This window comes from Hesperophylax consimilis, chromosome 23 (assembly GCF_061612785.1).
Source record: "Hesperophylax consimilis isolate HC1 chromosome 23, BYU_Hcon_1.0, whole genome shotgun sequence".
Lineage (NCBI taxonomy): Eukaryota > Metazoa > Arthropoda > Insecta > Trichoptera > Limnephilidae > Hesperophylax > Hesperophylax consimilis.
In genome coordinates this window covers 22,697,708-22,724,631 of record NC_142858.1, presented here as the reverse complement: position 1 = coordinate 22,724,631, position 26,924 = coordinate 22,697,708, and the positions used below count along the sequence as shown (strand labels likewise).

Here is a 26,924-nt window from a genome sequence, read left to right as displayed (position 1 = left end):
TCCTTTCGATTTCCGGTCGACAACTCTGACCACTGAGCTATGGCAGCTTATCTCTTATCCGATTTTTAATAATTCAATATATACTAGTGTTTCATTCAACAATTACTGCTTATTACATTTTTTCACCTTCAGAGCTGTCGACCGGAAATCGAAAGGATACGGGTTCAAGTCCCGTTGGCGTCATGTATCTTTTATCAGGAGATTTTTCAAAGTGGATGAGTGTTTTAGGATAATAATTATTGCTTATAAAAATAATAGCTATACATGATCAAGCAAAACAATTGTAGTGATCCGTTTAGGAGACGCGTTAAATCAAAACCTCCTAGATCCCAAGGCTGGGACATTGAATCAAATCGCCTCCTAAATTGTATGAAACCTTCAAAAAATGTATTTTTATTTAATTTTTTAAATTAACTAAAACGTAAAAATTAAAACGAAGTATTTTAATCATCCCTTAACAGTTAGGAATCTGCTTTGAGTGTCTCGGGCTTGTGACCTAGGAGGTTTTTGTTTAATTCGGTTAAAGTGGAATTTTTGCCATTGCATCTTTACAAGTTGTTTTATGTTATGATACTTAATTAAGTGGGGGAGGGAATGTAGAAACGGAAGAGGAATCTTAAAAGTGCCTAGCTGTTCAGATGCGTCATTTCTACCAAAAGCTGACAGAATGCATTATCATCGACAACGAGTTTATCGGCCGAGCTTAACCTCAATTGGATGTCGGAAAATGGGTTAATTTCCACATCCAAGATTTTTTTTCATTCATTCACGGAAACAAAAGTGAAATTCAAATATATTCGTTTAAGTAAACACGAAAACTGATTAGAACTGACTGAAAACTTATTATCAAATATAGAGCCAATCTTCTTACATATGCAAGTTAATAATAATAATCATATTATGATGATCGAGATTGAGAAAAGAAATAAGATCGAGAAAAAACACCTCATGGGTGCTGTACAAATATATAATAAATTTCTAAAATGCAAAGATCACTAAATGTCTCTTTAAAGGTTTTTTGAATAAAACAAACTTTTTTGGGGTAACTTAGGAACAAAAACTGATAACGTACACCGAAGTTATGTGTCGGTTTTCGGTACAATTCAATTAATCGTACGCTAACTGAAGTCCCCTGCGTTTGCCGGGCTTTATCCAAGTTTTTCATATCAAGTTTAGTGAAATCATATGTAGACATTAATTTTCATCTTATTTTGAACGTCAAGTACGCAAAATTTCATCGAGATGTATCAAATTTCTGCTGTAAGGGGTGGGAAAAGTTGGTGGGGGTTGGGTAGTTTCAGAAATCACGCAAAAATGGACCTTCCTCTTGTTTTGCAGGTTAAATGTTCAAAATTAATTCAATAAAAAACAAAGGCTCACCACCACGGAGTATAAACACATATATTAATTTTATTATTTAAAGTTATAATTATTAGTCTAAAACACCTACATATATAAATTGTAAAAGATTGTATAGATGTTTCAGACTAATAATTATTGCTTGAAAATAATACATTATTTTTTGTGCCATGTACAAAAACGTTGTCTTGTAAACATTAGTTTATCATTAACAATAACATCTATTTAAATTTACTTTGTTTTGTGTAATAAATTAATTCAGAAGTTAATCCACTTCCCGACATCCGATCAAGTTGAGAGACTTTTTTTCGATGACAATGCATTCTATCAACTTTTGGTGGCAATCGCGTAAATAAAAGTTGACATATGCGAATTTCTCTGAAACATCACAGTGGTTAATATATGAAATAAATGTCGTTCTTACCCGATCGGCATTTGGCGACGTTGGTAGGATTGTTAACTCTCATTCCTGAGTAGAAAGGATCAATCCTCAGTCAAACCAATTATTATTTTTAAAGTTTTAATATAGATGTATTATAGGAAAATAACTCTTATTTTTGAGGGTTGACTTTTTAGGTAATCAATATATATTATGAAAGTAAGGGTACAGTGTGCGTGCCGCTAAAACTCAGAACCGAGTCCCGGTACAATCAACGGAGTTATATGGTGTGGTACCCTTTTATCCCCCATCCATAAAAAAGGTTCCGTTTTTACCTGAAGGATGTGCTTTTGAAGAATCTATATATTTCTAGAACAGTCCAGAACATTCGAACGTATTCGAGATCATTTCACAACATTCCAGAACATACCGGAACATTCTGGAATATTGTTGAATGTTCGGGAATAGTCTGTAACGTTGGGGAACATCCCGGAACATTCCAGATCATAATGAACTAAAAACGGGATTACAGGCCGTTTCCTGATAAACTCTTATAATGGGTAATTTAATACGTAAGGTACCCTATCTGATTCTAAATAATATATATTTGAGCAATAAATGGTACTTGAATACCAAAAAAAGATAAAAAGCAATGCATCTTTCGATATTTTGACTTAGAAATAATACACTTTCTTTTGGATAAATGTTTTCGTAACCCAATTTTTGGAACCAATAACTTTGGATTCGGTGTCATTTTTAACATGTCCACACGCCCTGTCTAGACTTTGTTGGTCGATGCTAAAGTGAAATGATTTAAAATATATTTTTATTAAATATTTCCGTGCTTTCCAATCATTTAAAAATGCTTACTAGAAAACGCGTTATGTCACATAAAAGTCGGTTAGTAGGTAACAAGCAAAGCATTTTATTTGGCGAGTGATAAAGCACTCTCATAGGGTGGGCCATCAATCCGGCACTGAGTTAACCCAGTTTAAAGCAAACTGCCCATTAAAACGACTGCTATAATAGTTCAGCATTATCTCCCCCGCCTTTGTACTCTGGATACTCTAGAGGTGCGGTTAGTGTGACCCATTTTCCCGCTTTCCGATAACACTGACAATATTACTGAACTTATCATATAAGGTAGTATTCATTCTGTCCACATTATGTATTGAGTGTATACTTTCCACATGATAAGGCATATATGCAGATATCTGTATAAAAATAAGAATGATCTCTTCGTATACTAATACTTGAGCAACAACACATTTTTATTGGGGAGCTTACTGATTTAAGAAAAATCTTATTTGTTCTTATTTGCAGTATTATAGCCACCAGAGAATATAACTGATAGGGTTTTCTTAGCTCTCCTACGTATTATTTAAGGATAAAATTAGATCATTTTTCGAAAATAGGTACTACTGTTTTTCAACAATATTACTTATTATATATATTAACTATCATCATATGATTATTAGTTTAAATCCCCGGCGTTGCCCTGGGCTTACACAGAGTTTTCAAAATCAGATAAAACAGTAAGTATCCTATATTTATTGTTTTTGTGTTTAATTCGTATAACTCTATTTTATTTTTTTTAAATTTAATTTAATAATACAGGTTTTTCCAATAAGAGGTGTTATTTTGATATTCAATCGTAAAAGATCAATGGTTTCGTTGCTTGTATGGCACGTAACGCCGTTTTATTGAAAGTAAACGTTTTCCAAATCAATACCATCAAATTCCGGCCATAAAGAAATCATTAATGATCTCTCGATAGCGCAATCCATTCACCGTAACTGTTGCTCCAGCCTCATTTTCGAAAAAGTAAGGTCCAATGACTCCGCCGGACCATAAACCGCACCAAACACGTTGAGGATAGAGAAGCTTTTCAACAATAACTCTTGGGTTTTCCGAGCCCCAGATGCGACAATTTTGCTTGTTGACGAAGCCACCGAGGTGGAAATGGGCCTCATCACTCAAGATGATTTGCATTTGATTTACGCAAGTGAATTTTAATCATTTTAATGCGTTGTTGAAGCGTGTATCGTTCCATTTTTATTAACGGCGTAGTTTTTACTTGTCAAATGTCAAAAAATGACGGCTTCAGAAGTAACATCTACCGAAATAGCGGACTATTCAAAATAACACCTCTTATTGGAAAACCCTTTATAATTATTAAGTTCTGCAAGTATTTTTTGGTTTTTGTTATTGTTACAGCTGTTTCGGCTTTCTAGGTCATTTTCAATACAGTTTGAAAATGGAAAATAATAATAATATTATTAAAATTATATACATTAATTTAACAAAAAAAAGTAAGTTTCCTCTTATTTTTAAAATCGAGTGTGCAATTTTTCATCAAGAAGTGTCAAAATTCTGGTTGGGGTGGTGGACAACTATAGACAATAAACTTCGTCCTGTTTCAAAAGACAAGTGTGCAAAATTTCAACAATCTTGGAATAGAACTGTATATTTGTTTAAAACAAACCCACACTGAGACACTTTCATTTATATTTTATTTTTCTATGTATATAAAACTGTGCCCTTTATTTGAAAGAGGGAAAAGTGAAAATAAAATAACATAGCTATCAGCTGCTTGCCTGGTAGTATTCATTCTTTTGTGGTTGAGAAAAATATTCAATAAACTGAGAAAATAGGAACATGAATGACAAACAGACCCACTTTGCGTAATGTATTCAGAGTGGAATGGGGATGAAATTGGTTAGGAATGTATCAAGGGAAAATAATGTTTGAATAAACTACGTATTTGTTTTCTTTGAAAAATATTATTTTTTTTGGAATGTATTTATCAAATTACGTAAAAGTAAATTCATCTACCAAATATGAGCGGTAATGGCGCTGACTATGGGTCCAGAAGTTGGAGACTTAAACCCGGCGAATTTACCAAAAACAGCATTGAATAATATTTAAAACTAGTTGGTAAAAACAGCAAAAAATCAATGCGTTTTCTATTGGGAGTTGCTTTCACTATCGCCCTATTTGTTTGGTAACTAGATATGTATTTTTTAAAAGCCAGATAAAAAGACTTTGATTTTAGAGCGTAGTCTCCGATTTAGGTTTCTAGTTCGACTCGTTCACAGCCAAAACATTGCAATTTATTTTTAATCTCTAAATAGTATAAAACAAAGTTGCCATCCGCGTCTCTTTGTTTGTGCGCTTAGTTCTTCTAAACTACACAACGGATTTTGATAAGGTTTTTACTATCATTTAGAACATTTCTTCCGGAAGGTATATATATATATATATAGAGAAAGTAGAGAAAAGTCGAGCAACGCTGGATACAAGTCAGCTAGTTAAATTATAATTAAATAGAAGAAATTTTATTGCTTTGATAAACAATTTTACTTTAACAAATGTTCTTAAAGATGAAAGTTTTATTTTTGTTTTAATAACTTTAAACCTAGTAAAACCTTAAATTGCAATATTTAATCATTGAAGACAATATTAGCTACTCAAAATTTGAGACAGAAAATCAGAAAAAGATTCGGACGCATCTGAGAATTGTAATTCCACCATATTTAACTGTACAGTGGTACCTCGATATACGAATTTAATTCGTTCCGCAACCTTGCTCGTATCTTGAATTACTCGTATAACGATGCAGATTTCCCCATACAAAACAATTAGACTGCCATTAATCCGTTCCAACCCCCAAAATGTCACCCCAGTTATTTTTAATACGTGGTTTTGAATAATAAAAACGTATTTATAAATGACAAATATTTATTGTACAAAAACAAAAAGAGAATGTAAATTAATAAATTAGATATCCTTACTGGTCTTTGTCTTTTTCGCTATATTTTTCTCGCTTTCACCTGTAGGCCGTTTATTATATTATTTATTATATTATTATCGCTATTATACTTCGCCACTAAATTACCAACATTATCTTCATTTTCTTAAGCTAACTTATTGCAGCTATATATCAGCATTGGCAGCTATATTTATGTATGATTGCAAGATTCTTCTCGAGATAATATATACTTTTTTTTTATTTTAATGTTCCACGATGAAAGTATTATGTTGAGATTCACAAAAATATTTGTTTTCGTATGCAGATATTAGAAATTTTTATCTTCCTAAAAGAATTTACCATTTTTCTTACGAAGATAATATTCAATCTCATCCATCTTCATCTTAAACCCCATTTCTATTGAAAATAACAAGCAAAAGCTTTCACAATATTCTCGTCGGCAAGTTTGAATATTCTTTTGTACGAGAATAATATTGTGCATTTGATACAATTTCAGAAAACTTGTGTATTGATAGATTTTAGTAGTAATAATAATAGTACCAAAAGTAAATAAGTAGTAGGCAATAGTGATAAATATAAAATAAATATTATCCGATAATTTAAGCTTATCACAGTAAGACAATAGGGGATCTATAGTAAGACAATAAGGATTAGTTAGTGGCTTTTCAGATCAAGTTACTAGTATATTATACCTTGAATTGTATCAAACAATCGTTGCAAAGTCTCGATTCTGATTTTCTGATTTCGTAAGGTTCTCATCAGCACGATCTATTCTATTTCTCTAAATAGCACAAAACAACCACCACCCGTCACCACCCGCGTCTGTCTTTTTTTTAAACTACCCCCACCCACTTTTGCACACTTGACCTTTAAAACAGGAGGAAGGTTACAGTATACGTAAGGTGTCGAAAACCAGCCCCACCCACTTTACTTAACCCTTTAAGCAGAACCTTGATATTTTATTACGAAATTATGCACACTTGACGTTTAAAATGAGAGGAAAATTACTATCTACATTTGATTTAGAAAAACTCCTCGTAAAACAATGTAACTACGTAGAATGTCTGGTAGAAACAAAATATAATACGTATGTGCTAAATAAAAATAAAATAAGTTTTGCGAGACTCCAGCTTTACTCGAATTCAAATAGCAAAATTACCATGCAAAGTAGGATGTCAGCTAGATTTAAAACGTGGCATCTCTAAAGCACGCCCTGTCCAAGTATGTCATTGCTTAGTAGGCCAACTTTAAATTCATCCACTATAAAGTTAAAAGCCAGCTGACCTAAATAAAAGTAGGCGAACCTAATTCGCGGCCGCGCCTCTCTCTCCAACCCCCTGTGCACAGGGAACAGTCAAACAGTTGTATGCTTTGTTAGGTGATATGTATTAGCGTCCTGCAGCTCGTTTACAACTGCTAACAAACACACTCCCGGAACGTTTAGAGTTGGGAGGGAAACCCGCCGCGATAATGTATATTTGAGAGGCAAACGACGCGGTGTTTGTCAAACAAGTGCCCTTGCATTATGAATCAGGTGGGCAAACAGGAACAATTAACTGCGATATTTCTTACGTCGAGGTGTCTCGATTATCGGAAAAACTCGTATGACGCGATTTACGATGTTAAACGTCTAATGGTTAAATTCCTAGCAGTAATGCAATTTGACGATCACGATTGTGACGAACTATGCGCCTTTTTCTCTGAAAGGTGGGGCAGAAATCCTATGTCTGTGGGCAGAAACTATATTTGACTTGGCTTTCACCCACTGCTTCATTCACATTTATACATTTCATTCTGTTATACGAACTTGGCATTACCCTACTCAAATGTTATATTCACTTCACGATTGCACCATGTCTTCCTGAAGCGTCCGTGATATATTTTTGAATTGACTTATTCACGTCTTACACAATAACCTATGGGTACGGTTATCCGGAGTTTAATATTTCAACTTCTTCATATCTGATTTATCAAAGTTTGCGTTCTGTGAAGCGCAAATAGCGATAAAAACTCTACTACTATTTGAGTACTATTCTATTAGAGACTCCCTAATGTCTGGAGCCAGTGAGACTATGGCATCCATAATTAGGGTATTTTTGTGAGGCTTAAGGTAGTGGGGAGGGGAAGGAGATGAGGAAGAGGAAGGTGGGAAAGTATCTGCCTATTCAGATCTGGTCACCAAACACGGCCAAAGCCATTACAGGCACATTTTCATTTCTGAATGTGATGGTCTTACACTAGGACGATACTGGTATATCTTCTATTTCTACTAGTATATATGTAAAGAAAAATATAATTTTCTTTAATTCAAGGCAATGCCGAGCTTGTCTCGTCATTGTGGCTGTGTGTGTCGTGGACTGTCACTGGCTGGATGTGCGCCACAGTACCTACACAGTCGACTCGATATTTCGTAATCTATGGTTTAAGACATAGTAAAAATAATCTATGGGTCTGACAAGGCAGATTGATGGGAATAATTTCAATAATTGGTAATTGCTATCGTGATTGTGATCAAGGAATTGACATAACAATTAATAACATTTAATGTCGTTTCTTTCCTTACAGGTAATGTTTTGTTACTGAATGCTTTTCTTTATGTAAATCTTGTGAGATTAACAAAATAAACCTCTCCTTTCCTAACAGAGAAACTCAATTGTGTTAACTGACTGTGTCGTTCAAATCACAAGCAAAATATCATTATATAATTTTAAATTAATAATTTGTCGAATTTATTTGATAAAATTTACAAATTTATCAAATAAAATTTACTTGCACACGCCGGTATTTATACCGCTTGCTAGTCGGTAGGCTTACCTCCCGACCACATAATTGCCCTATATATTCTTCAAGAGCAACCAAATCAACTTCTAGGATTATATTTTCACTAAGCTACGTCATACTACTCATATTTCCAATAAAACTAATAAAAATAATCCTACGGTGGTCATACTAGTATATATTCATTCTCGCCGTTTTGGCTCGATCGATGTTGACTTGGGAGCATGCTCGTTGTTGCGTCCACATGCTCGAAATATCAATCGAACATCGAGCAAGAATTACGGCCCTTGAATCTTTCGATTCGAGAGACATGGTACACACGTTGAGACATGTTCGAGCGTAAAATCTTTAACAGACAACGGGAGAATCGTTGCACCACTGTAATATATATTTATGATTCCACAAAATGATCAGAGTTGTAAAATTCTTATACCAACCTAATGTTAAGCAACGTAGAGATTCGACAAGCAAAAATTTACGTGAAACTATTTTAGCACAAGGTAACCTAACCAAACATTTGAAACTTTACACTAATTGCGTTGGGTCACGCTAATTGTGGGTAAGTTGTGGCTGCTATAAAATTTAAAAAAAGGAAATGGATCCTTCATTGTTCTGATACTGTCTCATAAAACAAAAGCTTCATTATTTTTATGATCTTTTCAGTTTTATATACACGGTGTTCGGAAAATAATCACATTTGGAGTCCATTTGTGGTAAAACAATAATAATTAAATTAAGCAAAGAGTCTATCCTTTCTGCCTAAATATGTCTGACAAAACTCCTTGATCCATTTACATTCATACCTACATCTTAGTATTATTTATTTATTAAATAAATAAATTATTATTATTAATAATTAACGCCCTTTTCGGGGCTTTTAGATATTAGATACATTATTTATTGTACATAACTGAATTCCTTCATTAACATCATTTTATATTTGATTAAGGATAAATTGAAGATGTCCATTGACTTGGTATAATTGTGTCCCACCATTAGTATCCTGGGCAAAGAGGAATACATATGGTAGTTAGTCCCAGAATTTCTTTTTGTGACAATGTTTACTTCAACGTTCCAAATATTTACCTAATTATTTTTATTAATCTTGCTACATAGTTTAGTAGACCGTGCTCCGCGATTGAAGTCATGAAAATCAGATTTCTACTTAAACCTAATACCCTAGCGCTGATAAGTACACATAAGTACATATAAGTCGCTGGGAAGGAGTGGCGTTTCACTGCCCGTAGATAAGAAGACAGTATTTATTTGTTTGATATCGTGGTGCTTCAAGTTAACTTCGTAGATGAGAGTGGGGAGTTACTTTTTACAACTAATGGACGTTTTACACAAATTTCTGTCGCTCCCCATATGGAAACCATATCGGGATCAATTTGAAAATCGTTTTGCGTACGATTTCATAAAGATTGTTGCCATTTGAGAATAAATGATATTTTACGACGATTTATAAATACATCATCAAACACCTTGAATATAACCATAAATCACACGCAAACATCTGTCATTTGCCTTTGCCGTTGGAGTCAAAAAATCATCACAAATAATATACGTTCACAATCAGTAATAAATACATGTCATTGTATTTTAACGTTTAATAATGACAGATGTCAAGTAATGTCCTCCATCTTAAACTGTGCGAAAATAGGTACAAAAATAAAATGTCTTTTTTTCTCATCCCGAATCCATATTATGAAACGACGATAATATGGATACTGGACGAAAAACTTTCATTAAGAGGAAGCTACAAGCCAAAAATGTGTATATTCTTGGTATACCTTATATCGTAGGTAATAGGCATTAAAATCGCTTGACAAACGGAGTCTAAAAACGTTCGATTTCAAGCACATAACTAGTTTTTATTTATTTTTGTAAATAATTTTATAAGAAAGCAAAAAAGTTAATCAAGTGAAACTGTCACAGATAATCTTAGCTATAATACTGTATTTTTGAAAAGTTGTTTCCTTTATGCGTTCATACATTTCTATTGAAAAAATATTTTTTTTAATAGTTTACGTTTATATTTTTCAATGAGTAATTTATTTTTTATTTGTATTCTACTCAAGCGAAACGATAGGAAAACCTTCAATTTATCTAAAGCATATTTTTTAGTATTCATAATGAACACCAATTTGTTATAAAGATTAATCAAAATAGTGATTTAGCATTAAGCTTCGCTTTAAGGTTTGCTACGAGATCTTTGTACAAAATCTAATTGATTTCGTACTTCATTTAGTTTAGTTTAGTCATTAGTCATAAAGGATTGATAGACCAAGGAATACACCACATTCTTTTTTGCTTCTGGTTCGTCACAAAGATACAGCATTAATAAATCTTGGATTAGATTCGTAAATTTCTTACTTTTTTCTTCTTCACATAACGTTGAATTCGCCACCTGAATGAACTGCCAAATTTAATCTATGAACAAGCTTGACAAATTTGCATTACGCTCGAACAATGCAGCACAAATTAAAATCATGTCTGCGGCTTCCAATTTTGCAACAATGCTGGTAGGGAGAAACACTCAACCCGAAACCGCCCCCTCGCAGACTGTATTAACGTAGGCTCATTTTCACTTCCGACGTTCTATCAACTGATTATTCACCGTCGGCAAGTTGCGAAATGCGATAGATCGATACAGGTCCCATCATCCATTGCGCTGGGGTGCACTTTGCTTGTTCCACCCAAAACCACCTCAACCAAGGCCAGGATAATTAATCAAGTTGGACTGCTATTTGTATGAGATGATTTTTACCAAGATATTTATAAAAGATGATTTTGACACTAATGAAGTATTATATAATCTGTAATATATTGGTCTATAACCATTTTATTGAAAAAAGGTAGATGTGCAATGCGCATAGGAGAACGATTTGCATAGATGTGCATCATAATGGAAAATTTTCAAAAACCATAAATACCGTTAAAAATGTGTGGAAAATTAATAGTTTATTTTAAATAAATATGTAATTTTAGTATTTTCTATCATAATTGTTGATTTTGCAAACGATCTAAAACCGCACATTCCGAAACGGTTCCAACTGGCTACAACGTCATTATGACAGAAAACGTCACTGGCTGGTCGTCGATTCAATCGAAAATGTATTCGTCAACATAAAAATACATTAATTTTTATCTTAATATTCCTCGAGAAAAAACTAGTGAAAATACCATATTATCACGTCGACATTTTTTACTTCAGATATGCTCAGTAATTTGCTGGTTAAAGTATTTTGTGTGTGCGTTAATACATCCTGATCTGAGGATCTTATTTTAATTGCTGGACAAACTTGATTCGCTGTTCAGGCCTGGGTTGAGGTAGATTTGATCACGGCGGAATTTTCGCCCCCGGGAATATCGACATTTTGAACCTGGAATATTAATGTCAATTAATAGTCGATTCTGGGGACGGATTATTACGAGTCGCGGCAATGAACTGTTTATATTAGAGCAGCGGATGTGTGAATCATTGAACAAGAGTCCCAACTGCTCCTGACGATCCGAATGCAGTGCAGTGAGACTACGGCATCCAAAGTGAACATTTTTCGAGACTGAAGGTAGTGGGGAAGGGAAGAGAATGGGTTGGGAATGACCCGACTATTCAGATATGGGCACGAAACACGGTTAAATTCATTAAATGTGGAATTTCACAACCTAAGAAAATTTCCCACACCTGAACATAGCATCCCTATTATAAGTTTGACCTATAATATCGATATGAAAAAAACTTTTGTCACCATTTCTTGATGACTTGCCTCAATCGGGTAAGCGAAATACTGGCGGGTCTTGTCCAAAGTCAGAATAACAGAAGGATATGTATGAGAAAACGTGTGAATTGTAATGAAGCAAGGAGTGTACGCAAATTTGCAAAGTCCTTTGGCTGTCCGTCCCCTACTCTTGCGAGGAAACGACTGATTTTTTATTTTATTTTTTAATTTTTTTAATTAGTGTCTTTTTAATAAGGTTTGATGAGAGTTACATTATATAAAAATCTATAATATTTCATTCATATAGTTTGTTCTTAGTCCTTCTCACTAAGTAGTCCTGTGCTGAGGCGGACTGGTAGATTTCTTTGATTTTCTGTTATTTAGTTTCTATGATGTTTTTAATACATTTTCTAGTATGTCTGCATTAATTTCTTTCACCCATGTTTTGATTTTTTTCTTAGAGCAATGTAACTTATTGTTTTGACACTCGTGCAATTTTAGAGTGGATTCCTTACCCGGTTGACCTCTTGAGTTTATTGGAAAGGCTAGATAATTAGTTTTAATTATATTGAGCGTAAGAGAGTTCATCCGAAGCCAAATTTGAAGTGCAGTTAGTCCATGTTCAGCCTCTTTATAAGTGTCCATCCAGTCCTTTTCGTGGAATAACAAAACTGTATCATCGGTTAATTAGTTAGTTAGTTAGCCACGTGTTGAAATTTCGACTCCTACGCCTCAGAATGACCAGCTAAATCGATTGTCAGTTTTTTTTTAATAAGATTGTATGTATTTGAAAATGCATAATTAATTTCAATATAAGTAAGGAAAAAATGAACTTACTTCGTGCAATAAGACACGCTAACAAAAATTGTCTACCGGTTTATCCCTTCAGTGGTGAAAATGCATATTGAGCATTGGATTACCTTATACACAGTACAAACGTAATGGCGCTTTGAAAGGACAGGTGAAGTGATTGCATCATGGTGGTATGAGCAATGGCGGTTCGGCCTTTTTCCCTGGGGGTTCAAATTCAAGAGGATATTTAATTAAATATTCATTCACATTTAATCAAAATGTACTGACTTTTGCTGTCGCTGTGTAATGAAGAAAGCTCCACACCATATTGCATAACTAGCAATACGGCATTTGCCGAAACTAAGTCACTAAGGAATATAGGGTCTTGTCTTAAAAAAGTTTGAATTTCAAATACGAAAACATAAGTACGGTTACATTAAAATCTGTTTATTTTACTAGTATATTTACAGTTGGAGAAATGCAGGAACAAGACCTAGACGTTCTACGTATGTACATTTTCAGTTTATGTTAAACCCAACACAAAAACGATTTAATTTATTTTTTACTTTATGTTAATCTTACGTTTTACTAAAATTGCTTCATATTTAGTTTTTTTTTTTTAAGTTTTCTTTTTTTTAAATTATTTCTTAATATTTTTTCACTATACCTACTTGTAATCCCAATTTTACAATTGGGTATTTTGTACCTACTTTACAATGGATTACATCTATTTACTATCAGTATCTACTGTATAATACAGATATTCTCCTATGTACACTGCATCATGTACACAGACATAGGAATTAATAGACGAGAAGATAATGGCGAGGGGTAAAATCAACTGTTGAAGAACGAAGGGAGTGAAGCTGACTGTGATTCGTCAATAAATCAATCTGACAGTAAATAGGCATCTCGCATTATAATATCACCATTTACTTCTTAAAAGTAAAATCTGCTTTTGAATGAATAGACATTTTTACATGGGAGCGCAAATTACTCGCCACGTTATGAACAAATTTGCGAAGTCCAAATTCGGCAAAAAAATTCGGTTCTATTTTCAGAGTCGAATATTTCGTTTAAGTATTTAGTTAAGACACTTTTATAAATGTTCATAATTTACTTCCCACCAACCAACCAGCTTTGTGTTTCGCGTCCAGACGTTTCTCGATGTGATAGTAACAACTGATTCATATTATACGATGTGAATATGCTTAAAATAAAGTAAAATAATGTTTATATATGGAATGTAATACGACAATTGGGTTTATTCTCTTTTTCACATCTATTTTTACAAGTTTTCATAGTACAAGTCAACATTTTGCCGTGTTATTTCGTAAAATGTACCGATGATGCCTCGACCATAGTTCGCACAAGAATGATGACGTCACGTTTTCAAATTTCACTTGAGGCCATACGCGATCACAGCCGGCTCCAATGGAACCGGTATGGGGAGTGGGGATAATACGCTTTTAATCACTTAGGGCAGGTCTACTAATATTCATATGTCTATGATCATGTATCACTTTTATGTAAAATCCTTTTTAGGCATAAATAAATATTTGTAGTTTTGAAGTTTTCTTGCAATATATAATAAGTAGTTAAACCTTATTAACGCCAATGATCAAACATAGACAACAGATCATAATCCCCGCGTGATTTCAATTGACACGTGCGGCGGGCGGCCCCTCCCCAAAGTGCGTCCTTCCCTCACACCCCGTGGGACTTCCGATTTATTTTATAAATTAGATAAAATTATCTTTCAGATGTTTGTATTTGAAATAAACATTGGTATTTCTAAATTCTAAAATTTTAATAGAAAAGTAAAAATGGTTTCAAATAAATTTATCGAAACATTTTGAAAGAGATTTTCGATGTTTAGAAAATACATTCCATTTTTGTAAGGAAGTAGTAATAAACCTATCACTTCACTTTTTATACCGGTAATATAATTTTAAATTTTTTTATATTTCAACTTGTCAACGAAAACATTCTGCCAATTTGTAATCGTGCACTTTGACAATTTTTAAGGTATTATATTTCAGTGGCTGAGTTGGAATCGTGTTAGTAGGAGATTTTCAAATATTGTCAGGTTATTTGTAACCCGGCAGTGTTTGTCTTTCTTTTTGAAAAAACATCAAAAAATCTATATTTAAAAAAATATACCGTGAATATTTGAGACAAACTGGGAAACATAATTATTTCCATTTGTAACGACGAAAAAATCACATATTGGCGTATTATAGAAAAAAATATAAAAATACTTTTATAGTGTATGGACGCCCCGGTCCAATGCCGTCTTTATTAATACAGGCCGTACTGTAGAAAATGAACTGACATTGGCTGCATTTTCTACAGCACGGCCTGTGTTTATAAAAAAAGGCGGTGCCGGGTCAGATCTAATGAGAGGATTATGTGAAAGCTAAGGTTATCAACGTTATCGTCGCAATCTCTATAATCGAGTGATATTACTCTGGGCACGTAGCACGGCTAATAGACGATCTTTGTAATTCTCATATCGACCAACCACCCCCCTCTCAAGGGTGCCAGAGCAAATAAAGCTTGTAAATGTTTATCGACTCGCAGCACCAGCTATTAATCCGTACAATAATGCACATTTATTCAAATTTGCTATAAACACTGCCGAATGACCATTTGTTATTTGTACAAGTAAAACAAAGCCTTCAAACGTACCCTCCGCCACGTGGGTTGTCACTCCCACCAACTCCAATCCACGTAAAGCAGAGATGCACAACCAGCGGGCCAATCTAACATGTTGTAATATTACTACATATATATTGGGCGTAGACAGAGATTGAATAGAACGCCACTCTTCACTATGCAGTTTCCGATTTCTCCATCTGTCTTATCTGATCCTCATCAAATAATAGTCTCGAGTAGAGCATGATTAATTAACGCTCTGATTCTTTCATATGACACATTATCTGTCAAAAAAAATTAAACAAAGCAAATACGTAATTAAAATATAGAATGAATAATTAATAAAATAATTTAAGTACCTACTATATCGCTTGTCAGAATCGTTCCGACAGTCAGTCCCAATTTTAAAAATCAAATCAAATCCCAAATTTAGAGGTCATTAAACACATGCTATACACTTTATTTTTTAAAGTATATATATTATGTGTTTCCCATAAGTACCTATGTATATAATATATTATTATGTATCGATCGGTGGCTTAGTTACAATAGGCTGGGTTTAATTCTTTGACAAGCGCTAAGTCATCCATATTGCTTCTTTTAATGATGTTATAAACATTTTATATTTTGATGAGTTTTTATTGTCGGGTTATTCGTAAAGCGGTAATGTTTTCTCTCTGAAATAATAAACATGGATAAGAAAAGCAATACATCTCTTCAATAATATTAATTTGTTGTGTTTTTTCCAGGGTGTCGTTCGGCAGTTCAAAGGGCTCCATGGTGGAGACACTGATCTATGAGAGTCCCCTGCAAGAGGAGCCTGAGCTGTCCAGCCCTCCAGTTCCCCACGAGACTCCCTTCCCCTTCCCGGAGGACATCCTGGAGCAGGAAGAGTGAGTACCAACCTACCCAGTATTTTTCCATTAACTCACACTCCATGGGTCTATGTCGTATTTGTAAGGAATGAATCAGAAGAAGTTCTGGTAAGGAAAACGGCGTGAGTGCGTATAAATCTGAGGTTCAATGTGTCCATGAGTGACGGATATATAAAACATCCCTCCACTACAGTTAAAGGCAAATGTCAACAGGATTCTCCGCAACAGACCCACCACGCAGTTGGTGGTCCTGTCCAAAGTCCAAAATATAGGCGGTTAAGTATGGTAGAAGAATTGGTTATCCAATGAATGAATCTCGGGGTGGCTGTACCCGTACTCACCTCCCAAATTTGTAACATCATATTCTTCAGATGTTGGTCAAAGTTTGCCTACTCATCGCTCTAGTTCGTTTTTGTCCAACAGACCATTTTTGGCGAAATTGAGTTAAGTATGCAGTTGCTCTCAGAAAGCATTTATTTATACTATACAACTGAAAAAAAAAATTAATGTGTTTTCGAAACGAAGTTTGTCTTAAGTCCACCAAAATTAAACAACATTCCGAGAGTGTTCATTCAACATTCACACGTTGGCCAAAATGCCCCTCATTTTTTAACCGGCGGTTAAGTTACATTTCATATAAATGTATCCAAACATCCAAGGCATTGATTGCAAGCCAAGAAATTGAGCTAATTTCTTTTAATATGTGTTTTTCGTAAAAAAAACTTTGAAGCGCTATTTCTCCCGATTTACGTTTTGATATGTTGGACAAAACCGAACTAGAGTGACGATTACTGATGAATTAAGTGTATATAGTTTTATGGCAGATGCTAAAGTTATTCAAAGTACCCAGGAAATATTATACTCATCCAAAGCTATTCCTATTATCTATGTAAAATTGGAAAGGTCGAAATATTTTTGGTTTAATACCTTATGTCCATACATGCCGGAAATTACTTCTAACAGAATGATATTTAACGGTATGGATTATAATTACTGCCACCATCGAATATAGAATAAGAGTTATATTTAGTCACGCTTGCGACATTGTGAAACGGAAGATTGGATTTTGATTGATTCGCTACAATCTTAAGAATTACTCGTTTAGTATTTTAGACATTGCAACAAATTATTGTATTAATAAAGAAAATCTGACATTTTTGACGTGGGTTCTTTTAGCACATGAGTTTGCCGATCCCTGCTATAAAAGATGTAGAATATTTATAGGTACCTACTACTAGTTTTTAAGGATTCTATACATAATCTGCGCCCCGATCCTACGACCACGAACAAACATGATAAGTTGTTATTGACGTCATTATGTTGAAAAGATAAAATAATTTAATGACCCGACAGTACCATCACCGTACGAGCCAATAAAAGTACTGTTTTAAGTGTTAAAAATACTCGCTGAAGATAATTCACCTTGGTCATTGTCGAAACCATCTGCTCACGGTGGTGAGTCATCGCTAAAATCTTGTGCATCTTCCATCTTTGCTGCTCAAGGTGCTGGTAAACGAGCCAATTCAATTGGCTAGTCTTGCCGGGCAAGATATTGTGTCCCATCAAGATTGCCGTAATGTATAAGACAAAGTCACAACACAAAAAAACGATATCCAGCAATAACTTGAAAAAACTTGGAATAACATCGCCAAATAAAACACTACGTAGTAATAAAAAATCATGTTTTTTTGGTTTGAAAATTTGATCTTTATTTTGCTTTAATTAAATGCGAGTAGAACACGGCCTTCAAAATAGTCGATCATTTTTTGAAAGTTTATTATGAGCCCAGAAATAATAAAGAACCAGGCCTAAAAATGATTTTAAGTTCAAAATCTAATACTTACAAACCTATTTTCGGTTATAGTTTGGTTGTGTAATATTGTTGTTAAATAGATTGAAAAATTTAAAAAATTGTGCTTGATGTTTGCAAAATAAAATTTAAAAACTTTTTTTCTTGCATAAATCAAAACAGGAGGCTGGTGTTAAGCGGGAATTTAAACCATATCGCCATCTACGTAAGGAGTGTTATTGTTAGCGGTCCGAATCGAAATATATTAATCGCGTTCGAAATTATTACAGTTTAGGTGGCGAACAGAGACGCACACATAAGGGTGCGTATAAACAGGACAAGAAAGCGGCTCGCGCAAGTTTTCATGAATAATCACCCCCCCCCCGAAAAGTTTGCGGTGCGAGTTTGTTACGCGCTGTGTATTATATAATTTACACATTTATTTATATAATATACATATTTCAATTTGTGTGGCGGGTACGGGTACCGCCGCCCCGAGAACCATTAATTGGATAACCATTACCTCTGCCATACGTCACCCCAAGTGGAAACGCTACGTTTGGTGAATTAGCAGGGGTTTCCGGGTTCATGGAGTAAAGCTTCTCCATATCTTGGCGACAGATGGGTCTGACCACCAACTAGTTGATGGAGACCTCTCCAGCGGGACATACCCGCAGTGGGAGGGATGGATTCATATATCCGTCATTCTGGACACACTGACCCCCAGATTCTAACCCAACCATCATTTCGGTTTCCTCGCTTTCCTTTCCTAAAAGTACCCTCCACCCAGCAAACCCAAATATGACATAAGCCCTGAGGGGAATTATTTTCCTCGGGTCCTCATGTGTGATGCCAATGTAAAAAAAAAAAAAAAAATATATATTTAGACCTGTATATCTGACCGGTCTAAATATTTATAAAAATAAATATTTAGACCGGTGGCTGAGAGTTGGCATCGCGTTTGTGTCCCCCAGGCGTAGTGTGTTCAATTCATCGGCTGGCTAAGTTCTCCAACACAACACGAGCAACATTTTCCGCTTACTATGGTGGTATTATGAGATTTTCAAATATTGTCGGGTTATTCGTAACCAGAGATGTGCTTTATTTCAAATAAATCCATTTGAAATGGAAATGCAAAATGGGTACTTTCCATTTTGCATTTTAAATGCTTTTCTAAAAACCATTTTGCATTTTAAATGCCTTTCTCAATGTATTTTCCATTTTAAATGCTTTTTTGCAACATTCTTCCTACTATCTCCACTCATCTTTTTTTTCATAAGCCCCAAATATCAGTCGGTCCTCATCCTCGCTATGAGAGATAATTTACATTTGTCAAGTTGCTCCCTGGTAGGAGCCCTGGCAATTGAGTGATACCATTACAAAAAATACTGAACATGACGCTGTAATATTAAATGTTAGATAGCAGTTTCTACGTTTTTACGTTGGCAACGTTGGTTGGTTTCATAATCTGTAGTCGTGGTGTTTTTGGATTTACCATCATGTAATATGTTTGTTCTGATGTCCATTATTAAATGACAAAATTGTTTAAAAATTCTATAATAATTTTAATTGTTTGACCCGAGAAACCATTTTGCATTTTCAATGCATTTTGAAAATAGGTATTTTGCATTTTGCCTTTGAAATGCTTTTCTAAAAACCATTTAGCATTTTGCATTTTCAAATAGAAAAGTTTTGACCCATTTCCATTTTGCATTTCAAATGGTTTTGGGTACCCATTTTACACATCTCTGTTCTTAACCCGGTAATGTTAGTCTCTTTTCTTTTAAAAAATATACATAAATATAAATAATAAATGGCGGCATTACTGAAAACTTCACGTAATTGTCAAGCGCGTGTGAAAATCGATTACATACCCGTCTCAGCGGTGATATGTAAAATACTGACTTAGTAATTTATTCACCGGTCCACCTCCCTTCTGTGATGTGCCCGATAAAGTTTATTCACCCGCTGTCGATTAAAGGGCGGTTCGTCGAAAGGTTTCCCTAAAATACTAATGCCCACTAATACATACAATAAAAACACAATACCCATTTATATAATACGGTATACATTATATTATACCCACTCAGTTCGCCCCCCGTGAAGTCCCTTCTCTTCATGTTATTTTAGAGTCGAAGGTAACCAATAACATATTGCGTAATGATTAACACCTCAGCCATATTATGTACGGACTGTCGTAATGTCGGAGATTTGCAATAAAATCCATACAAATGTAACATTTCTGTATATCAGAAAACTTAAAACTGTTTTTTAGAAAATGATGAAATACGTTTTATTGGTAGAAATAAACATATATTTATTGAAATATTAAAATTTTTAATGCAAACATTAAAAATAATTAAAATTTTAAAAATGCGGTCGAAACATTGTCTCATATAGTTGCACATTTAAATACAAATGTGGTTAGTTTGTTATTTTAATATTTTTGATATTTCTTTCTTTCCAACACCGTTTAAATCATATTTTAGATAAAGTTAAAGAAGGCTATAGTAACATACCTCAATAATATTAATAACTAAGCTTAGAATAATACTATTCTTCTGCATTGTTTTTCAATAAAACTAATAGCAAACTTTTATTTCTTGATTACTGTTGCACTTTCATTATGTTTATTAATTGTTTGTAAAAGCCGGTAGGGCGTAGAATATATAAATAAATAATTTTCACCGAGACGCTAAGGGAGATACAACGGTTTCTGTTAGACCATATGTGTTGTTCCATAAGGTTTAAGTAATCTGATCTTAATTTATGTTAATTAATGTACGTTTGCACCTCGTTACAGGGTGTCGTTTTGGCCCTTAAATGGCCCTTTTTGACCTTAAATGTTCAAAGCTGCGTTAAATAGGTTTAGACATAATTCAAATTCAAAAAAATATTTATTGCACAAAATGAGTACAAAGGGTATAGGTTACATCCTATTTCTTCCAGCTAACCCAACAAATACACATTATATTACATAACTCAACAATTACATGTTAACAAATGTATGTAAACAAAAAATAAAAAAAAACATAGGTATTTAATTTATGTAAGGTATTCATTTAAGGTGTCGTGACATTTGTTGAAAAGAAATGTTTTTAGTGATGATTTAAATTTAAGTATGTCGGTTATTTGTTTGATGCTACGTGGAAGGTTGTTATATACTTTATTGGTCATGTAGTGTGGTCCTTTTTGAGATATAGTTTTGTTTGCTTTTGGGATTAATAAGTTTTCTGTGAACCTTGTAGCGTGTTTATGTGTTGAGTTTTTTTGTGGGAACTTTTCTGGAGATGATCGAACTAACAGGGATAACTCCATTATATATATGCCCGTCACTGTCAGAAGTTTGAGATTTTTAAAAATTGGTCTACATGAATCCCGGTGATCAGAGTTTGTAATTTTTCGTAGGCACCTCTTTTTGATGATAAAAACAATTTTGGCGTTTACTGAGTTTCCCCAAAAAACTATTCCGTATTTTATCATGGAGTATACGTACCTATCCATAGTATGCGGTGATTACTGTTTCGATGTTTATGATATTTTTAAGGGTGCCTAGAACAAAAGAAAAGCTACTGATTTTTGCCACAACTTTAGATACATGTTCTTTCCAGATTATATTTGCATCTAGTAGTATTCCCAGCAGTGGACAAGTTTGGGAAGGTTCGATATGATTGTTATTAAAGTTAACATTAATTTAATTAATATTATTTTCATTAACATGACATGCAGATGAGTTTGTAACCTCTCCACTCTCCTCTTTTCTTATAATCTTAAACAATTCACTTAACAGAAAGTTTCAACGAACCTCTTGGCATATAATTAATTCCTCATCCTAATTCTTCAAACTTTAAAAAATCCTAAAACGGTGACAATGACAATCTTGTGCAGTACCACACAAATAACTCCCGAAAAAATTCGTATCTTTACATTGATTCAAATTGACTGAAGAAAACAAATAAACAATAATATTCGATAAGATTATTTTATCAATATGTCCGTGTGTAAAATTTATCAACCTACGGATATTTTTTCGCGTTCCCTAGCAGGTTGAAAGGTCCAAGTCCATAGTAAAGTGCTTACTAAGGGATTTATATTTTCTTTGAGTTTAACATATCCCTGTAATGGCCCCCCCTCTCCCCACCTCTCCTTACCTCTCCCAAATCATCCCCTCCCTCTCTTACGTATACATTTGTACTCCAACGCATTATATTGATTGCCGTCTAATGCAAATTTTTCGCAGTTTAACTCTAGCTCCCTCGTGGTAATATTGTTCCACCCCTCCCAACATTTTACCATTATCTGACAAAATCTGGACTATATTATACACACTTGTTTATTTTAGCACGTTGAGTTCTTTAATTATTCACATTTTATAAATATTAAAGAGAATTAAATGCTTTTAAACACATTTTTGTAAACGAATATTTCAAGTATTTGTAATCAAAATAAAACTTTTGGAAACATAACACAATAATTTTCTTAAAAAACATTGTTATGGCCTCCTGCAGAATGTTGCCAATAGTTGATATCACCAATGAGATAATAGTAGAGTAAGGAAAATATTTACTGAATACGGGTTTTTAGGTAAAAAATTGTTTGCATTGGAAAATAAATATTATTTACGGAAAAATATTTTGGTAAGTTGGAATTTCGAAAAAGGTTATTTATAATTTTTACTTCTACCATCATATTGTAGAATCACCTCCTGAAGTTACGGGTATCTTTTCCCCTTTTCTACCCTATTTTTAGGGAGATACAGCCACCCCTGTCCCGGTTTATGAATGTAAATGAAACAAGTAAAGCGTGTCAGTTCAGAGTTGTACCGCGTTCAATCCTCTCTGCCCACTTCTGCTTGGAAATAACATACTGGTTAGCTAGTTTGTTTAGTCATTACGCTCCGGTTTGTCTTTGTGAGCCATGCTCTAACTTCTCAATGCTCTAACTCCTCCTAACTAAAAACCATTCCTTCTCATTTGAGCTCCGCAGCGATAACAACGATTTAGGATATTTTCTTTTATTTGATATTTTATTACGCAGCCCGAAGTTAGAATAAAAGCGTAATTTCCCTGAGGAGTTCATCGACCCTGGGATTCAAGATTTAAACATAGAAAACGATCTTAAAGGTAATACTAAAAAAACATAGACTGACTGATACAGACCAAATATTCAACAGCTGTGACGTACTAGATATACGCCAATTATACACTAAAACACTACTAAACTACATTTTTGACAAAAAAAATAAATTTCAACATACACAAAATAACACTAACAGACCAGTTAGACAAGCGTACAAAGAAAACATAAAAACTCCAACAGTAAATTCAAGCTTTGGACAAAGACACTACCAATACCATGCTATAAAAGCTTTCAACAGTCTAAAAATTGAAATTAAAATTGAGGAAAATAAAAATAAATTCACACACAAAATTACAAAATGGATTAAACAACAAAAAAGACAATATTACCAAAATGTCATAGCATAAAATAAAAATAAAACCTACACGTAACACACAAAACCAATATAAACACACATCACTCACAAACACACAAGATTATATATTAAATGTATTATTTTATCTTATATTGTAAATTGTTTTTAGATTATATTTTCATATTATAAAATGAAGGCCTCAGCACGGGCAAGCCACCCAGTGAGGCCAACATTACTGGAAAACTTTGAAATGTAAAAAAATATTGTGCCAAATAAAAAAATAAAAATAAAAAAAAACTTATACCAACTTATACTCACTGAAGTTAAAATAAGAATCTTATGCTACGTATACATACGCGAGCCGAACTTCCGAACTGAACCTCAACTTATGGGAAAGGAACTAAGCAACCGCAAATGGCGCGAAACGCCGCTTGTAGTTGCTTCGTTTCTTTCGCGTAATTCGTGGATCGGTTCCCGTTTCGGTTCGCAAATTTATACGTACCACAATAATTCCTTGTTCTACTGGTACAAAAGGAAAGAATATTTAGTTTTTATGAAACTCATAAAGACGAGATGACACAATCTGAGATGATTTGTTTTTACTTACATATGTTCTTACATACGTTTTCTCTGTATTTTGTTGATATGAAAACAAGAAATCAGTTTGACAATACATTGTTTTGGAGATTCTTTTGCTTTTTTATTCAATTTTACTTTGTGCGACGCCATTTTACAGGGATTTTTCGACTTGTATAGGTAGTACTATTTTGGTATTCAGTTTTATGTGACACAAACATTTTATGTTATTTTATTTTAGGTTATGATAAACCTATTTTTATATGAAACCCCAAACCGCCTGGAACCAGTGAGACTATGTTATCCACAATTGGATTATGTTGAGGTTGGGTTAAGTGGTGGGGAGGGGAAGAACCTGGCTGTTCAGTTCTGGTCAACAAACACAGCCAAATCACCGTTTCATGCATTTTTGGTATTCAAACTGTATTGCAAGACCTCCGAATTAGAAGTTTTTAATTTATATTAATATATATTATTATATAAACTGTTTTAACATATTGTAGGTTAAATTATAGGGAGTTTACATCTCCCGAAAATAATAACAACATTACTATTACCTACATTTATGTGAGACTGGTATCACTGTAAACCTGCGCGCAATACTTCGCGCGGCAAATATTTCATTCTCTCTCCAGTGGTTTAATATACACAAGAGCGGACGTGTTTTAACTGCTCCGGTTTGTTTAATCCTTTCAAAAGGTTTCCCTTGTTAAGAGATTGCTGAAAAATGTTCAGCATACGTGTTTTATATAGTGCTTATCTTCTTCTTTCACGAAATGTGCGTAACTGTTACTGTTTAGCCGGAATTTGCAATTATTATAGCATTTTAAACCGATAAAATTTGGGAAGTGAAGCCAGAGCAAAGATGCTCAAAGCAGTTGGAGATTTTATACCTGACTCCTCAAATGTCAAGTGGTGTCTTTAGTTCGGGATTTACGGGACCTCTTCAACCAAGGATATCTACATAGAAAACAGATAAGCCATACTTTATTTAAAATTTTTGTTTTTATTTATGTTTTCGTTTCAGATGACACATACACTTCACTTTGACTTTGGTTCAAGATTTTGTTTATGATAGCCTGCGATAAGCGAGCCCTATAGGTCTGAGACAGAGGTATGAAATCGTTGGATCACGACACAATAAAAGAAATTGTAATTTTTTTTTTTTTTTTTTTTGGCTTTTATTTAGGTATTAGAGCCAGGAAAGAGTCTAAAAGGGTCGAGAAGATGCACTAAGTGGCATGAATAGCTAAGAAGCGACTAGTAGGGACTAAAATAGACTAGGAGAGATGAGGTGATTTTGCACAAGAGCGGCGCTGTATAAATCGTCCAAATATTATATGATGGACTCGCCGAACGTTGCAGCGGTGCTGCCCAGGTCTGTTATCTATGTGAGGATATTATTTCAGCGCTCTTTATTAGCAGCAGACACATACCTGAACGGATGACGAACCACGTGCTGGCACTGTTGGTGGACTCTTTCGCTGCAGCAGCTGGTCCAGTTTCTTCACCACCTAGGATTCTTGCTGCAGAGTCTCCATTTTTCTATCTTCGTCGAACGTCAAAGCGGTGCTGCCAAGGTTTGTTTTCTATGTGAGGATATTGTGTCAGCGCTTTACTAGCAGCATACACATACCTGAACAGATGACAAACCTCGTGCTGGCACTGTTGGTGGACGCGGTAGTCTCTCTCGATGCAGCAGCAGGTCCAGTTACTTCACCACCTAGGATTCTTGCTGCAGAGTCTCCAACTTCTATCTTCGTCGAACGTCACAGCGGTGCTACCATGGTCTTTTATCTATGTGAGGATATTGTGTCAGCGCTTTAATAGCAGCAGACACATGTCAGCGCTTTATTAGCAGCAGACACATACCTGAATGGATGACTAACCTCGTGCTGGTACTGTTGGTGGACGCGGAGGACTCTCTCCCTGCAACAGCAGGTCCAGTTTCTTCACCACCTAGGATTCTTGCTGCAGAGTCTCCATTCTCTATCTTCTTCGAACGTCACAGCGGTGCTGCCAAGGTCTGTTATCTATGTGAGGATGTTGTGTCAGCGCTTTAATAGCAGCAGACACATGTCAGCGCTTTATTAGCAGCAGACACATACCTGAACGGATGACGAACCTCGTGCTGGTACTGTTAGTGGACGCGGAGGACTCTCTCCCTGCAACAGCAGGTCCAGTTTCTTCACCACCTAGGATTCTTGCTGCAGAGTCTCCATTCTCTATCTTCTTCGAACGTCACAGCGGTGCTGCCAAGGTCTGTTATCTATGTGAGGATGTTGTGTCAGCGCTTTAATAGCAGCAGACACATGTCAGCGCTTTATTAGCAGCAGACACATACCTGAACGGATGACGAACCTCGTGCTGGTACTGTTGGTGGACGCGGAGGACTCTCTCCCTGCAACAGCAGGTCCAGTTTCTTCACCACCTAGGATTCTTGCTGCAGAGTCTCCATTCTCTATCTTCTTCGAACGTCACAGCGGTGCTGCCAAGGTCTGTTATCTATGTGAGGATATTGTGTCAGCGCTTTAATAGCAGCAGACACATGTCAGCGCTTTATTAGCAGCAGACACATACCTGAACGGATGACGAACCTCGTGCTGGTACTGTTGGTGGACGCGGAGGACTCTCTCCCTGCAACAGCAGGTCCAGTTTCTTCACCACCTAGGATTCTTGCTGCAGAGTCTCCATTCTCTATCTTCTTCGAACGTCACAGCGGTGCTGCCAAGGTCTGTTATCTATGTGAGGATATTGTGTCAGCGCTTTAATAGCAGCAGACACATGTCA

At 34.8% G+C, this 26,924-nt stretch overlaps 1 protein-coding gene across 1 annotated transcript in view; it reads left to right on the top strand.

The window, feature by feature from the left end:
• Nucleotides 1-26,924, top strand: part of LOC149412470 (uncharacterized) — a 409,188-nt gene that overhangs the window by 226,303 nt on the left and 155,961 nt on the right. Inside the window, exon 3 of the mRNA XM_089645888.1 lies at nucleotides 16,210-16,353. Coding sequence (XP_089502014.1) covers nucleotides 16,210-16,353 — 144 coding nt within the window. The remainder of the gene's footprint in view (nucleotides 1-16,209; nucleotides 16,354-26,924) is intronic.